Source organism: Sceloporus occidentalis, unplaced genomic scaffold, assembly GCF_023333645.1.
Source record: "Sceloporus occidentalis isolate IW3139 unplaced genomic scaffold, rSceOcc1.0.p SCAF_1, whole genome shotgun sequence".
NCBI classification, from domain to species: Eukaryota; Metazoa; Chordata; class Lepidosauria; order Squamata; family Phrynosomatidae; genus Sceloporus; species Sceloporus occidentalis.
Window position 1 is genome coordinate 214,592,023 of NW_028316981.1, and position 15,927 is coordinate 214,607,949.

At 38.0% G+C, this 15,927-nt stretch overlaps 1 protein-coding gene across 1 annotated transcript in view; it reads right to left on the bottom strand.

The window, feature by feature from the left end:
• Positions 1–923: 923 nt before the first annotated feature.
• The window catches only part of NOA1 (nitric oxide associated 1), a 32,950-nt gene continuing 17,946 nt past the window's right edge, over positions 924–15,927 (bottom strand). The window contains exons 5-8 of the mRNA XM_089488859.1: positions 6,419–6,550; positions 3,832–3,948; positions 1,660–1,777; positions 924–1,318 (exon numbers count right to left, since the gene is read on the bottom strand). Coding sequence (XP_089344985.1) covers positions 1,092–1,318; positions 1,660–1,777; positions 3,832–3,948; positions 6,419–6,550 — 594 coding nt within the window. The 3' untranslated portion in view covers positions 924–1,091. The remainder of the gene's footprint in view (positions 1,319–1,659; positions 1,778–3,831; positions 3,949–6,418; positions 6,551–15,927) is intronic.

Consider the following 15,927-nt stretch of genomic DNA (forward strand, 5'->3'; position numbering starts at 1 on the left):
TTCCCAGAATTCTGAGGTTTACCCAGACAATAATACTAGACTTTCAAGTATACCTTTGTTTCCTTAAAGACCAGATGGTTTTAATTAAAAAAAAAAAGCCATCTCTCAGGGGTGCTTTGATTGTGAGTTCCTGCATGTCAGGAGATTGGACTGGATGGCCCTTGTGGTCTCTTCCAGCTCTATGATTCTATGAAAGATCAGGGCTTGCCAAATGTAACATTCTGTGCACCTCTGGAATTACAGTATACATGGAATCCTGCTGATAGTTTAGACTTTCTACTGTGCAATATTGAATGCTGCTGAATCATAGGGCACTCATTCAGTCCAGTTCCTGCCTTGTCAGGCAAAACACACTTTCCTAGTCAGCAGAAAGACTGATTTTATTGTTTAGCATGGATAAATGTGCATGTCAATACGACTGCATGTCCTCTCCAATGACCCCTAGTGCTAAGAGGTTATTTCTGAGTCATGTACAAACACATGCTTCACATTTTCTATCACACATACATAGAAAATTCAGAAAGTGACTTGACTCTGCTTTATAGTTTTTTCATTAGTGTTTTACTGCTTTAGGACAAAAACTTTTGCGAAGACAATAGTAGGCTTAACACACACACGGCCAAAAAACATGTGCCACACTAAGAGTAGCTATCTAATGCATAAATATGACCCCCCCTTCAACAGAAGAGGTACTCTATACTTTCAGTCTCCAATAAAATAATAATAATCCCCAATTTGTCTTGCAAGCATTCTTAACGCTTTATATATGCTGCAGCAGTGACAGAGGTCCAGTCTTCTTTTCCTGACAACACTCACCTGCCAAAACTAAAGGAACATATTTCAAGAGATTCTATGATGTTCTGCCAAGACCAGCATGACAAGGGTAAATGGCAGTACTGGAGAATGAAACACAAAACAGCATATTTCATTTTTCAGTAATACTTGACCTTTATAAATGTACATCTCAATATATTTTGCAAAACTTTAAACAAAAAAAATCTAAAATAAAAATGCATTCTGTGTGAATAACTGTCCACAGTATTTGTGCATTTTAACGCTGAGAACTTCCGTCATCTCCAACTTCTTACATTTTAAACTTTGATGATTTTTTCCCCTTGATTTATATTTGCTTTTAAATTTTTGACAAGGGATGGTGGCCTTTTAGTCTTGTAGGCTGAGCTTCCTTTCACACGGGGCCCTTTGATGTCAATGATGTATGGCAGCAGAGGCGGTTTACGTACTGTGAGTACTGTCCCTTTGGGAGTATAGCATCGCAGATGGACTTTGTTGTTTGAATGAGCTGTCACAGCAACCCAGCCTGCACAGAACAAACACTAAATTACAAAATGAAATCAGAACGCTGGACTACTATGAACATCTATTTGAATGGAGCAGGATCATCTCAAAGGAGTTTCCTTCTTCATTTTAAAACAAAACAAAGGACTTGTTTGGAAAATGCTCCTTTTTAATGCCTACTCCAAAGTTCGGATATTCATTAAGATTAAAACACAGGATGAGAAATTAAAACTCATTTTTTCAAAAAGGTTACTGCACTGTGTGTACTCCATTTGCAACTATCAGAACAAAACAAAATGACTTCATTTGATCACAAGTTGCCACTCTGCAAAAAGTGTAATTGAGAACATTTTTACAAATTACCAGCAGATGAAAGCTTTATGTCTGCCACTGCCTCAGCTTCACCAATTCCTTCCAACATCACATCCTGGGAGCTCAATGGTGGAAAATCTTTCATCCGGTCTTCACCTCCCATTGGAACCTTGTATTACAAGTTAGAAATGAAAGCTTTAAAAAGTTTTTACAAATAATAAAACAAACAAAAATTAAGAATACTTAATTAGCATCAGTTCAGGTATTTTCACAGAAATAGTTACAAGTGCTTATAATTGGTATTATTTAGAGATTACCTGTCACATACACCAATAACTTGGAATAGAAACAAAACATGGAGAAAACTGAAGGGAAAGCAAGGGGAAATCAATAGTGGAGACTTGGAACTAGTTTCAGAAGTTGTTATAAAACTCAAAGTAATGATAAGATGCCTTCGAAAGGCATATGTAGAAGCTAGGGGGGAGGCTTTCTGTTGCTGGTTAGTGTGTGCCTTCAAGTCATTTCTTACTTATGGCAATCCTATTACTGAGGGCCTGAAGAGACAGGCCAAAATAAAGCTGCTTGGGGTCAACTTTGCAGATATGCTGTTTAAATGGCATCTTAAGAGGCCAGAACCTGCACCAAAACTGTGCTCTAGTCCTTAGGACTGGATCGTGGCTTTGGCGCAGCTTCCGGCCTCTTAGGACGCATGCATCATTTAAATGGCATACCTCTAAAGTGACCCGAAGCAGCTTTATTCTGGCCTGTCTGGGCCCTGAGTTGTCTTGGCAGAATTTGTTCTGAGGGGATTTGCCTTTCCCTTCCACTAAGACTGAGAGACTTGCCCAAGATCACCCAGTCAATTTTTATGGCCAAGCAGGGATTTGAACCCTGGTCTCCCAGTGTCCTAGTCCAACAATCAAACCACTGCACCACACTGGCTCTTTGGCCCTCTATATATTGTACTGCAGTTCCCATAATCCCTTATCACTGTCCACGTTTAATTAGGGCTTCTGAGAACTGAGATCAAAAATATTTTGAGGACCCAATACAAATGAAGATTGCAAGGGGAGTGCACAATGAAAATAGAACACTTTAAAAAATGAGTGAAGATAGGATTGAACAAGAAAAGAAAGGGAACAAAATGTAGAAAGAAAACAGGAAGGCAGGGTGATAATAATTGAAATAGTGGTAGTAAAGATCTGAATGAACAGAAATAAGAATGTAAGATAGGCCAGTGGGAAGAACAATGCTGTACTCCAGACATTAAGTGAGACAAACTGAATATGAACTCGGAGAAATAATACAACAGAATGACATTGGATATTTAAAACAACTTGCCTAGGCTATTACAGTGAAGGGAGAAATTGCCTGAATACTCATCCACAATGCACTTTGATAGCAGTGCAAGCTGCCGTTTACTGTTGAAGAGTTCTGGCTTAGTATGTTACTTACAGACTGAATAGTTTCTGAAACAGAACTGCCTTATATGTGCATGTTCCCAGGTTTATAAAGCCACTCTTGTGAACTACTTCAAGGTTCAAAGGCAAGGCAAGATGTGGGTAGTCTCATATGGCATGTATCCAAGTTCATTGTTCAACAAGTAGAGCCCAAAATGAATGAAATTTCTTCCCATTTACCAGTGCAAAGGGCTATGGGCATTTAGTCAATTATATTAGTTTATAGTACAGTAAAGAGACTAAAGTTTTGACATTCAAGTGGAACTACTAAATGACTTTGGCCAAGCGCTTGTTTCTTAGCACTATTTCTCAGATGTTTCAAGCCATAATAAGACTTGGATTATAAAGTAATTTGTATGCCCAAAGATGGGACAAATGAACACAAATTTAAATCTGTCATGTACCCTGGTCCTTTGTGAAACAGTACACTGTGCAGGGAGGCCACTTCTTAATGTGGCTTTAACAGCAAAATAATCAATTTGCACTAAAATTGATAGGACACTCTCCAATTCTATCTACTTTACACAGATTGGACAGGAGCAAAGCAATGTCAAGTATTATTTCTTCCTTGCATAAAGTGCAAGACCACCAAGATAGGGAGAACTTGTCCAAGACAATGTAGTCATGGTGCTGGCTAAGAGCAGAACAAGGCTTGCCTTGTATTAGGACCAAGAGGCACAATAATGAATGTCTTTGGAATAAGAGAAATCACAAGGCATTAGCCTTCATAGATTTTCCAAGTGTACAGTCAGTACTGGCTTACCTTCAGCAATGTTTGACCTGCATGTTTTTGATAGACAGCATCTGCTTTTTCTACTGTAGTGATGTGCACAGGCAACAAATTTGAAGCTACAACAGAAAACCAGGAGGGCCGGTCCCCCTATGGAGTAATAAAAACAACTTAACTGAAATAAATTCTCTGTTTAAAAACAGCTTCAATAACAAGTTAAACAGGCTCAGTTTAACAAACTTTCTATATTTGATAATGACTTCTTAACACTCTGTAGTTGACAGTGACTTATTTTTTGAAGGCTGGTATTCTAAACTGGACAAGATTCATATTGTTTTAATCACTCCTGAATCCACAGTTTCTTAAAGAGACACAGGACTTTCAGTGTGACAGTACTCTTCTTATAACTGCTTCATCTTTACATTTAATACAACTTTCTAAAATAATTCAAAAGTCTTTACCCAGTTTCCATCTTGGAAAACATAGCAAAAAATTCATCAAAGCTATCTTGCCTTATTGACTAATAGTCCTTTGTAACATATAGACAAATAGAAAACCTTGAAATGTACAGACAATGGAGAAGGGTATGTTCATATGTTAACAGTAAAGTCTATTTGGCTGTTATACCTACACTCATGTTCACACTCACCTAATTTTTGCTTTCATAACACAGCATAATTTCCTAATACAGCCCACCCGCCACAACCATGGGCTTGCCATTTGTGGATTTAAGCATCTGCAAATGGCAAGCCCCACTGGGCCTAATGGCAGTGTGTATACACAGCTGTGGCAGCTCGGCCATGCACGTGCTCACTGCCTTTAAAAACCACAGGACTTGAGGTCATGCGTTTTTTAGCATCTATGGGGGCGTCTGGAACAGAACCCCCATGGATACTAAGAGCCAACTGTATAGCCAAGCCTGGTAACCCATGCAAAGGGGTCTTGTAGCACCTTTGAAGACTAACTGAAAAAAAGAAGTTGGTAACATGAGCTTTCATAGACTTCAGCTTACTTCTTCTGATGTATGTTCACCACAAAAGGGAAAATCAAGTAGGAAATCAGAGTCTGCAAGAAAATGCATATGCTTAAGGCATCTTCCTGTAGTGCCTAAGCATGATTTGCTATCACATTTGAACCAGGACTGTATCATATTTCCCCCCTATTCTACAATACCTCACTGCTGTTCTTTAGCTGGCCCTATGGTTTGGATCTAGAGATCTGCTTTCTCCCAAATAGTACTCGGTCAAGGATTGGGAGACTTGCTGAATGAGGTATACTGTGATATAGGATTCTGCAACAATCTGAAGAACATTGTGGTGGTGGGATTGGCGTTGGGGACAGGTTGGGGACGAGGAGAAAGGTTCCCAGGCTCATCTCTTAGTGTAGTGTGAAGCTTTTGTATCCTGCCCAGACTTTTATCAAAAGGAAAGTCTTTGATATGCAAATAAGCATCCTTGTTAAGTCAGCTGGGTAACTGGAGCCAGGCATGCCATAGTAATGCAGTTCTTCCTGCCAGTGCTCTCAAGCCACAGGCTACATGTTGCAAGGTGCTGGCAAGCAGTTTGTAGGCCTATCACTGGAAGACACATTCCAGAACACTCGCTATCTCTCTTATTACAAGGTCGTTCTTTAAAAAAGAATTTCTCCCAAAGAATATTCTGATAGCTCAATTTATAGGCCTAATAACTGGACATTTTAAGCGTGAGACAGCAATAGAATTTGCACCTCATGGCATCAAGGCTTTGCTCTGGCCCACATCCATAATAACTGACTTCATCTTTTTGGTGAACAAAATGTAGTTTTTATTCAAAATAAACAACCACATTAGGCTAGTAAGGCATCATATAGCTTAGACAAGATGGGCGGGAGACGGGGGGCATGGATAGCAGCACATCCACAGGGTTACCACACAGGATTATCCACACCCATAACCACTCCCACCCAGAGGGAACAGAAGCAAATGAATTCACATGTTTAGTATGAGAGGTGATAATGTTGCAGAAAAAAAGGTAATATTTTCTAAAACAAATACAAATTGCTAATATGAGCTGTCTTGGATACCATGCAGGGAGAAAGGTGAGATATACATGTATGAGATATACATAACAGCTAAGAATGAAACCATGTGGCAGATTTTTTTTTAAAAAAAGAGCATTCACTATCAAGAGAAGTATGACATGGCCATATCTTTTCTCTTTTCTGTGGTGAGGGCTACATAAACAGATATCCTAACACTCTTTGTTTCACTGAGGTTCTTCAGTCTCCATGTGGGAAGTTAATCTACTTGCAAAGATAACTACTGCAACATCTGGTCAGATTCTTTGGACACTTTATCTGTACACATGCCGTTATTTTCTACCAACCAAAATGAAAGAGGGTTCTGGAGAAACTGAAAGCCTGCATTATTTGTGAGATTTTAGTAATCCAAGCAAAGATATCACAAAACCTTGAATGTTATTTTTATGCATGAATCGTGCAACTATTATTTACTTTTTAAAAATCTGTCTGGAATATACCTAAGCAGGTAGGAATGGATGAACACAGGCCATGTAACAACATACTGTAATACTATGCCCAATGAGAATTTGTAAGAAGTGTGAAGTAGGGCCCCGTCTCTTACCTGTAAATAATCTATTCGCCCCAGTGCAGCCAGAAACAGGGCCATTCCAGGCTTAAGCACAAATGTTCTTGGAACAATAGCACAGGTTGGCAAGACAAGTTTGACTTCTTTTTCATTTAGAAGGTTTAAAACCTAAAAATTGACCAGAGGATCGAATTCAGATCAAATATACTTATTTTCATTTTTTTAAAAAAAGCAGCACACAGATAACTTGAGATCTTGTATGACTATATCATAGTTTAAAATTAATTCATACATAATTGATAGGGGAAATGATGATACAGGTATACCTCAGTTAACAAAGTAGATTTGTTTGTAGGAGCTACTTCTTGAACGGAAACTTTAGCACCAGAGACAGAAATAACATGGAAAGAATAGGAATAGCTTCCTATGCCACAAAAAAGAAGAGCAGTTTAACATATTTAAGCAAGCTTTTTATTAAAAACTTAACATGGGTAATGAACAACCCAATCAGGTGTGCCAAATAAAAATGCTTTGAACCTTCTAGAGTCCACTTGAAGGCTTCTTCTATAATGCATCCAGAAATGGCTTTTTCTTTCACTAGGCTTTGCTCCTCTCATGATTCCCATTTTGGTGGCCACACCTGCTGGGTTACACAGCCCTAGAATCATCCCTATGTATACCAAGGTTGGAAGCAAGAAGAACCACAGAGGGAAATCCTCAATGAATTGTATGTTATTTAAAGGGGGGGGGGGAACCAACACACACTCTTAACAATCACTCATGCAAGCACACAAGAACTGAGAAACAAAGGTGTTAGGTTGGAACAGAGTAAGGCCTTCTAATGGAGATACGACCACAACTGAATTGCTTGTATAGAGGCCACTTTTTCAGCCCACTCACCCTGCTAGATAGGTTAAACGGAGAGACCATTACTTCCTAAGGCCACCCATTGAACTTCCTAGCTGAGCATGAATTAACTAGGCATATTTGACTCTAGGGATAGTTGTGAAGGGCTGGGGAGTCTGGAAATCAGAAGGGAAAAAAGGCTGGTTCACTTCCATATGCACACACAACTTCTTTGGATTGTGGCCAATACAGCCAAAAATACATGGGAATTTTAATCAAAGCATAGTATCAAATGAAGTTCCACAAATGTTAGGATTTTCTCCAGTTGTAATTCTGGTCTTGAGAAAATGGTGACTTTGGAACAGGAACACTGATGATTTAATTATAGGATGAAAAACAAATCCTCCTTTGCAGAGCTTACCAAAGTCTTGAAGGAGTGCTTCCTCCACTGCATACAGTTACCAGTTGCTGGTATTGACATCAAGCTATATGGCATTCAGCCTGCTTGAAGAATCTGCTTTTGCCTACACACATCATAAGGTAGCATCATGGGAAAGACATAATATGGAAGGCCTTTCTCACCCTCTCCAAGTGATAAAGAGAATTTGGAAACAGAGTAGCTCTGTTACGTGGCTTTGTAACTGGTTGACTGGCCGATCCCAAAGTGTGCTCAGCAATGGCTCCTCTTCACTTTGGAGACAAATGACCAGTGGGGTGCCACAGGGTTCTGTCCTTGGTCCAGTGCTATTCAACATCTTTATTAGTGAACTGGATGAAGGAATAGAGGGCATGCTTATAAAATCTGCAGATGACACCAAATTAGGAGTGGTTACTAATACCCCAGGGACTAGATCAGAATTCAAAATGACCTTAACAGATTAGGAAACTGGAAATGTAAGACGCTACACTTAGGCAGTAAAAATGAAATGCACAGAAATAGGATGAGGGATATCTGGCTTGACAGTAGTATATGCAAAAGGGATCTAGGATTCTTAGTGGACCACAGGCTGAACATGAGTCAGCAATGGGATGCAGCAGCTAAGACAGCCAATGTGATTCTAAGCTGCATAGTAAGTATAATGTCTAGACTGAAGGAAGTAATAGTACCGCTCTATTCTGCTTTGGTCAGGCCTCACCTGGAATACTCTGTCTAGTTCAGGGCTACACAATTCAAGAAGGATGTTGTCCAGAAGAGGGCAAACAGAACAGTGAAAGGTCTGGAAACCATGCCCTATGAGGAGTGATTTAGGGAGCTAGGTATTTTAATCTAGTGAACAGAAGATTAAGGGTTGACAGATACCCAAGCTTAAATATTTGAAAGGGTGTCATTGTTTTCTGCTGCTTCAGCAACTAGGCCATGTGGCTATGGATTCAAAGTACAGGAGAAAAGATTCCACCTCAACATTAGTAAAAACTTCCTGATAGTAGGAGCTGTTCAACAGTGGAAGAAGCTCTCTTGAAGTGTGGTGGAGTCTCCTTCTTTGGTGGTTTTTAAACAGAGGCTGGATGGCTACCATTTTGGGGTGCTTTGACTATGTCTTCCTGCATGGCAGAAGAGGTTTGTAGTGGATGGCCCTTGGGTTCTCTTTCCGCTCTGTCATTCTATGATTCTTGGGGTGAACTGTACACAAGTTGAAGATGGTTTGTTAACCAACAACAACAATGCATATGAACATAGTCCTGAACACGAAAAAAAAACACCTTGAAATTCATGCTAGAGTAATCCATTTTGGGAACCTTGCTTTTCCCTGTTTCCAGCCTTCTCAGCCCTCCACAGCTACATGCTAGTGAATTCCTGCTCAGCCAGGAAGCTCAAAGAATGGTGAGACAAAATGCATGTTGTGGAGAGTTGCAATCTGTGCCTGAGGATTAAACTAGCAAATATGATTTAATAAAAGTGGGAAAAGTGCAGCCCATAGACTGCTTGTGGCCAGTGGAGTCTCAGTTTGCAGCCCCTGAAGACTCTAATTCCCCCCCCCCCAACCGATTTTTAGAGTGCTTTTCCACCCTATACTGGCTCAAAAACAGCTGCAAAAACAGTGGTTGTGCCCCTACAATCTCCCCAAGGCACCCACAACCTCGGGCTCCTCCTCACACAGACAAGATATCTCCAAAATTGGCTGACAATGAAACAAAGTGATCTGACATCATCATCATCATAATTACTGACTGTCCATAACACTATTCTTCTGTACCGTGAAGAGCACTTTTATTGTTGTCATGGCATTACACTGGAGTAACTTTATTTTAATTAAATTTTTAATACAAATAGTACAGATATATACAAATCCAACCAACATACACAAACATAGCATCCACCCCTACCCTTCCCTCCCAAGTCGTTCCAAATGACCTACTATATAGTTTATTCTACGTATTCCTCACCCCCCTTTCCCTCCCCCAGCCCCCAATACCTGCTACCAAGAATGGAAAAAAATAAAATAAAATAAAAAGTAACTCAATTTTCCATCTTACCATCTACTGTCACCTAATTACCTCTACATCTACACTATCATCTAACATACAACTCTAACTCATCCTCACACATCCTAAGACTTCCATCCTCTTTGCTCAAATTGTCATATTCTTGTATCTCTTATATATGTTCTATTTAGTCTATTCTATACTAAGAATTTTCCTAAGTACATTCTCCATCATCTTTAAATCATTCACTTTCTTTATCTTATTACAATTACTTCATTGTGTATACTAAGCTTCTTCAGCAGATAATCAACATACAAATTATTAACAAATCAGTACAATCTATCATCAAATTTATCGATATCACTACAGTCCGTCCTCGCCTTACACGGGGGATCCGTTCCGGATCCCTCCGTGTAAGGCGAATTCCGCCTATGCTCGAGCCCAATTGGAAACAATGGGGCTCGTGCGCGGCGGCGCGGGGCGCAACAGGCGCGTGCGCCCATTCAATTGAATGGGACGCGCCGCCCCTTCCACCCCGCGCGCGCCCCGCGGCTTGAGCGCGTATGCTCAAGGCCGCGTAAGGTGCGCCCACATATGGCGCGGGCGCACTGTATTTTACAGTATTATTTCTTTACATTGTTTCCTCATATATTCAAACACCAATTGCCATTCTTCATTAATTTTCTTCTCAACATCCACCATGGCTGTATCCCTTATTAACTGTGTTACTTTGTCCATTTCTATAATTTCCGTCAGTTTTATTATCCATTCTTCTTTTTTTGGAATATCCTTTGATTTCCATTTCTGAGCCAATAAGATTCTTGCTATCGCCATCATATAAAATAATTGTTTTTCAAATTTTATTTCTATTTCATTATTGAAAAGTCCTAATAAAAAGCTCTCTGGTTTTAGTTCTAATTTGATGTGTAATATTTCACCTATTAAATCTCTGATTTGTTTCCAAAAATTATTTATTTTCTTGCAACTCCACCAGCAGTGGATAAACGTCCCAGTTGTGTCTCCACATTTCCAGCATTGATTGTTTTTATTTTTATATATTTTAGCTAATCTCTCAGGGGTTAGATACCACTGATAGAACATTTTAAACCAATTTTCCTTTATGTTTTGCGATGCTGTGTGTTTCAGTCCTTTAATCCACATAAATTCCCACTGATCCAATTGTATATTATGTCCTACGTAATTTGCCCATTTGATCATAGTCTCTTTAACCACTTCTCCCTCCATTTCCCATTCTAGTAGTTTTTTATATATTTTCCCAATTTCCTTTTCTTGATTATTAATTAATAATGCCTCAAATTCTGTCTTATTTTCTTCATCTCCAATTTCTTTTAGGTCTTTCATCATTCTTTCGTATATCCTTCTGTATGCATACCATCCCATATCAAATCTTTCTTGTTCCAATTCTGCTTGTGATTTTATTATTATTTTACCCATATTCTTTTTTGTCAATTCACTCTATTTGAACCATTTTTCCCTTCTGATCATTTCCTTTCTATATATAGCCTCATGGGGTGATAGCCACATCGGGAGTTTAATAATAATCCGCCTTTTGTATTTATTCCATACCGCTAATAAATTCCTTCTCATGCAATGATTACTGATTAATTTGTTAACTTTTTCTTTGTCATACATTAAATAGGCATAAAAGCCATAACTAAGCCCTTCTCCTTCTAGTTCCAAAAGCTTCCTCTCCTCTAAACTCATCCACTCCTTTAGCCAAATAAGGCTACAAGCTTCTGAGTATAATTGCAGGTTCGGTAATCCCATTCCTCCTCTTTCTTTGGCATCCTGCAATAGCTTCAGTCTAATTCTTGGTCTTTTATTCTGCCAAATGAATCTTGATATATCTCTTTCCCAATTTACAAATGGTTTCTTCGAATTAATAATAGGAATCATCTGAAACAAAAAGAGAATTTTTGGGAGAACGGACATTTTTATTGTAGCTATTCTACCCATAAACGATATTTTTAACTTATTCCAATTCGATAAATCTTTCTTAATATCTAACCACAGTTTGACATAATTGTTTTCAAATAATTCATTAGTTTTTTTGATAACCAAATTACCAAATATTTTACTTTCTTTATTGCAATTCCTGATTTCTCCTCTAACCACTTCTCTTCTTCTTTTCCAACATTTTTTGTTAATAGTGCTGATTTAATAGTTGCAAAGATTTTATAATCCAAATTAAGAAGTGAAATTGGTCTATAATTTGAAATCTCTAATTTGTCCTTGCCTTCTTTTGGAATTAAAATTATTTCTGATTCTTTCCATGATTCCGGTATTTTCCCTATCAAGATATTATTCATAGTCAATCTTAAAGGTTCAGTTATTTCTTTTTTGAATACTTTTATAGGGAAGCCGTCTGGGCCAGGTGATTTGCCATTTTTGTTTTTCTCAATTGCCATATCTACTTCGTCTTGTGTAATTTCTGCTTCTAAATTTGCTTTTTGAAGTTCATTAAATTTGAATAATTTCCCTTCTTTCAAGAATTCTCCTAGTGTGATTGGATGATCTTGTCTTTTTGAGTATAATTTATTATAATATTCCCTAAAATGTTCTATGATCTCCTCTTGCTTGGTAACTATCTTATCATTTATTTTTATCTTTGCTATCGTTCTTTCCTCCTTTCTTTTTCTTAATCTGTACGCTAACCATTTCCCTGTTTTATTAGCATTCTCAAAATGCTGTTGCTTAGCCTTTCTTAGTTCGTTTCCTACCTCCTCTGCCAGCTCTAAAGATATCTGATTTTTCAATAGTTTACTTTCCGTACGTGCTTGTTCATTTTTGGGATTTCTAATTAGTAAACTTTCTTTTTCCTTCAAACTTTACTGATGGTTTGTGTTCCAGTTTTATGTACATAATGCCACTGTTTTACATTCTGTTGAATGTTGGTTTGCACAATTCCAATGGGACTGGTCTTGCACGACCTTTGATTCTCAGGTTCTGCAATGTCATTGCTGTGTTGAGTTTGTGCATGAACAAAAAGACTGACTCTTTTTATGGTTCAAGGTGTTTATTGTTGCAATAAATATACCTTGGTTTACCATACCTTTGGTTTCAGGACACTCCCTCCGCCGCTACCTTAGCTTGTCAGTCTAAACCCATTTGTATGATTCGCAGAGACCACGAAGGAGGAGGACAGGTTGCTTACCTGTAACGGTATTTCTTCGAGTGGTCATCTGCGAATACATACAAATCCCACCCGTCCATCCCCTCAGTGTCCTGCTCTTATTGGCTCTTTCCATCGCCTGCTTGGCGGAAAAATTGCAGAACTGGGGAAAGAGCGGGAAGGCAGGGGCCTTATAATGGGGGGCGGAGTTACCGCCAAAAAGTTTCTATATGTTGCAAAGTAAACTTTGCCCAGTGATTCCAGAAGTTTCCGAACAGCACTGCGCAGGCGCAGTGAAACCCATTTGTATGTATTCGCAGATGACCACTCGAAGAAATACCGTTACAGGTAAGCAACCTGTCCTTAGCCTTTCTTAGTTCATTTCCTACCTCCTCTGCCAGCTCTAAAGATATCTGATTTTTCAATAGTTTACTTTCCGTACGTGCTTGTTCATTTTTGGGATTTCTAATTAGTAAACTTTCTTTTTCCTTCAAACTTTTACTTAATTGCTCAATTTTTGTATTTTTCTTTTGCCTAAAAATTATATTTTGTTGTATTAAATGACCCCTAAACACTGCTTTCCCAGCGTCCCATACTATATCTGGTGCCGTTTCTTTATTTGAATTCTCTTTGAAATAATTTGTTATTACTCTTTTAGTATTCAATACTATATCTTCATTTCGTAATAAGTCAAGATTCAATCTCCATTTAAAGAAAGGATTCTTATTTGTAAAATCCTTTAATTCCAATACTTGTGGGTTGTGATCCAAAAGGATCCTAGGCATAATTTCCATCCCTTTAACAAATTTCGCTAATGTTTGTGTAATTAAGATTAGGTCGATTCTAGCCAAGGAATTGTGTCTTGATGAGTAATGAGTATATTCTCTTGCTGAGTCATACAAGTGTCTCCAGGTATCTAATAGGTTTATGTTATCCATTAACCTAAAAAGCGATTTTGGTAGCTTCCTCTGTTTCTCTTTTATAATTTTACTTGAATTTCTGTCCCGTTCTGGGTTTATCACCCCATTGAAATCTCCTAACACAATTATTTCCTCATATTTTTGTTCTAATAATATGTCTTGTAATTCTTCAAAAAAAAAATTGCTTTTTTTTCTTGGGGTATGTAAATTCCCATTAATAAAATTTTTTCCCCACTAGTGCAGATTTCAATACCCAACAGATAACCTTTATTATTATAAATTTCCTTAGATTTTACGTAGTCCTTTACATAAATTATTACTCCCTTTTTCCTTTTTTGGTTCGTTGATATGTAACATTTCCCTAGTCTTTTATCTTCAATATTTTTTTCTCCCTTTTTTATATTAGACTCTTGTAAGCTTATTATTTCACATTTTTCTTTTGCCAAAAAGTGGAATACTTTCCTTCTTTTACCTGCTGAATTCAAGCCATTTACATTCCAACTTAAAAATTTCATTATTTATTAACTTACGCCTTTATTTGATCAATATAATCAAATAAATGAGGAAACAGTTTAAGATCACCCCACAATACAAAAGGAAAACAGCACAGCCCAGTAAATATTCACTCTTTCCATGACTCCTCCACTAAATCTTCCTTAACCCAACATCTTGTCAAGGTCTGGATCCCTTCCCTTGTCTGGATTTTTATTTTCCCCCAATGTCTTTACTTGTTCCTTCTTGTTTTGTTCTAAATCCAGCAGCCTTGCCGTCATCCCTCTTGTTCTCACCCCCTGTTCGTGTTCTGGATGGTTTTGGTCTCTTGCCTTTTCAATTTCTTTCCTATTTCTTTTCCAAAAGTCAGTTGCTTTGTCCATTGAGTCAATCTTGTATCTTCTTTGTTTCCACGTTAATGTCAGTCCTTCAACCTCATCCCATCTGAATGGTACTCCATAAATCTTTAGCTGATCTGATAAAAAACTATAATCTCTCCTCGATTTCAGGACAGCAGCTGGAATGTCTTTAAAGATCTGGATCAAACGACCTCCTATTATCAATTCTTTTTTGAAACTTTGTTGTATAATTAGGTCCCGAGTCTGTTTTCGTACACAATACACCACAATGTCCCTGGGGAGTTTCTTCTGTCTTGCTGCTTTCGAACTGATGCGGTACATCATATCTATCTCCCACGGGAACTGTTCCGCTGGTTCTTCAACAGTCAGCTAGCAGTGGAATCAAAAATTGATGTTCTCCTCCTCCTGCTCCGGTACTCCACGAAGTTTGATACAATTTTGTCTCACTTTCGTTTCTAGTCTTATTATTGTTTGTTTATCAATCTTTCTCTCTTCTTCCATCCTTTTGACTTTTTCTTCCATCTGTATAGCATTGCTTTCCATTTGCTTAACATTGAGTTCCAGATCTTCCACTTTGTTAGCAATTTTTTCCATGTCCTTATTAATCTTTTCCAAAGAGTCTTTAATTTCTCCCATTTCTCTATGGATCTCATTCCTTATCTCCATTTTCAAATCATCTCTCAATTTGTTATTATCGTCCTTCAGTTCATCTCTCAATCGTTGGTTATCTCCTTTTAAATCAGCTCTCAAATTCCTTATTTCATCCAGCATTGTTAAGTCACTAATTTCATTAGGTTTATTAATTAATTCCACAGATGGTCTTTTTTGGGGTGGAAATGAGGGAAGAGCTGTTGCTTTTTTGTTTGCTGACATTTCTTTTCCAAAGCTTGGCCACACAAAAACGAAATCCACTGGAATACAACCAAACATACACAGCTTCCTAATCTAATACATACTCAAATAGATTCAATTATACTAATCTTTAACAGGGAAGGAAAAAAAAAAAGAAGAAGCTATACCCAATTGTTGCCTTTTATATTATTGTACTATGTTGTTACAATTTAATTATTTCCTCACTTTCCTTCCCTGGTTCTCCTTATTGACAGCAGATGGCACTCTTGCCCTTTTTAAAGCATTTTGTTAGCCTATACCTTGTTGGCTTTCTTTTTTTCTCTATCTCCAGGGAGTTAGTTTAGTCTTGCATCAGCAAGTTCTTATCTATACTTTACAGGTGTTCTCAAGGACGTTTACCAAGTGCCAGTTGCTACCAGTAGGCTTCTTACAAACTTATTCTGAATATATGTTTTAATCCCACTTAATAACCAACTATTAAGCCAAGAAGTTTATACTCCAGACAAAATCAGTGAGGCA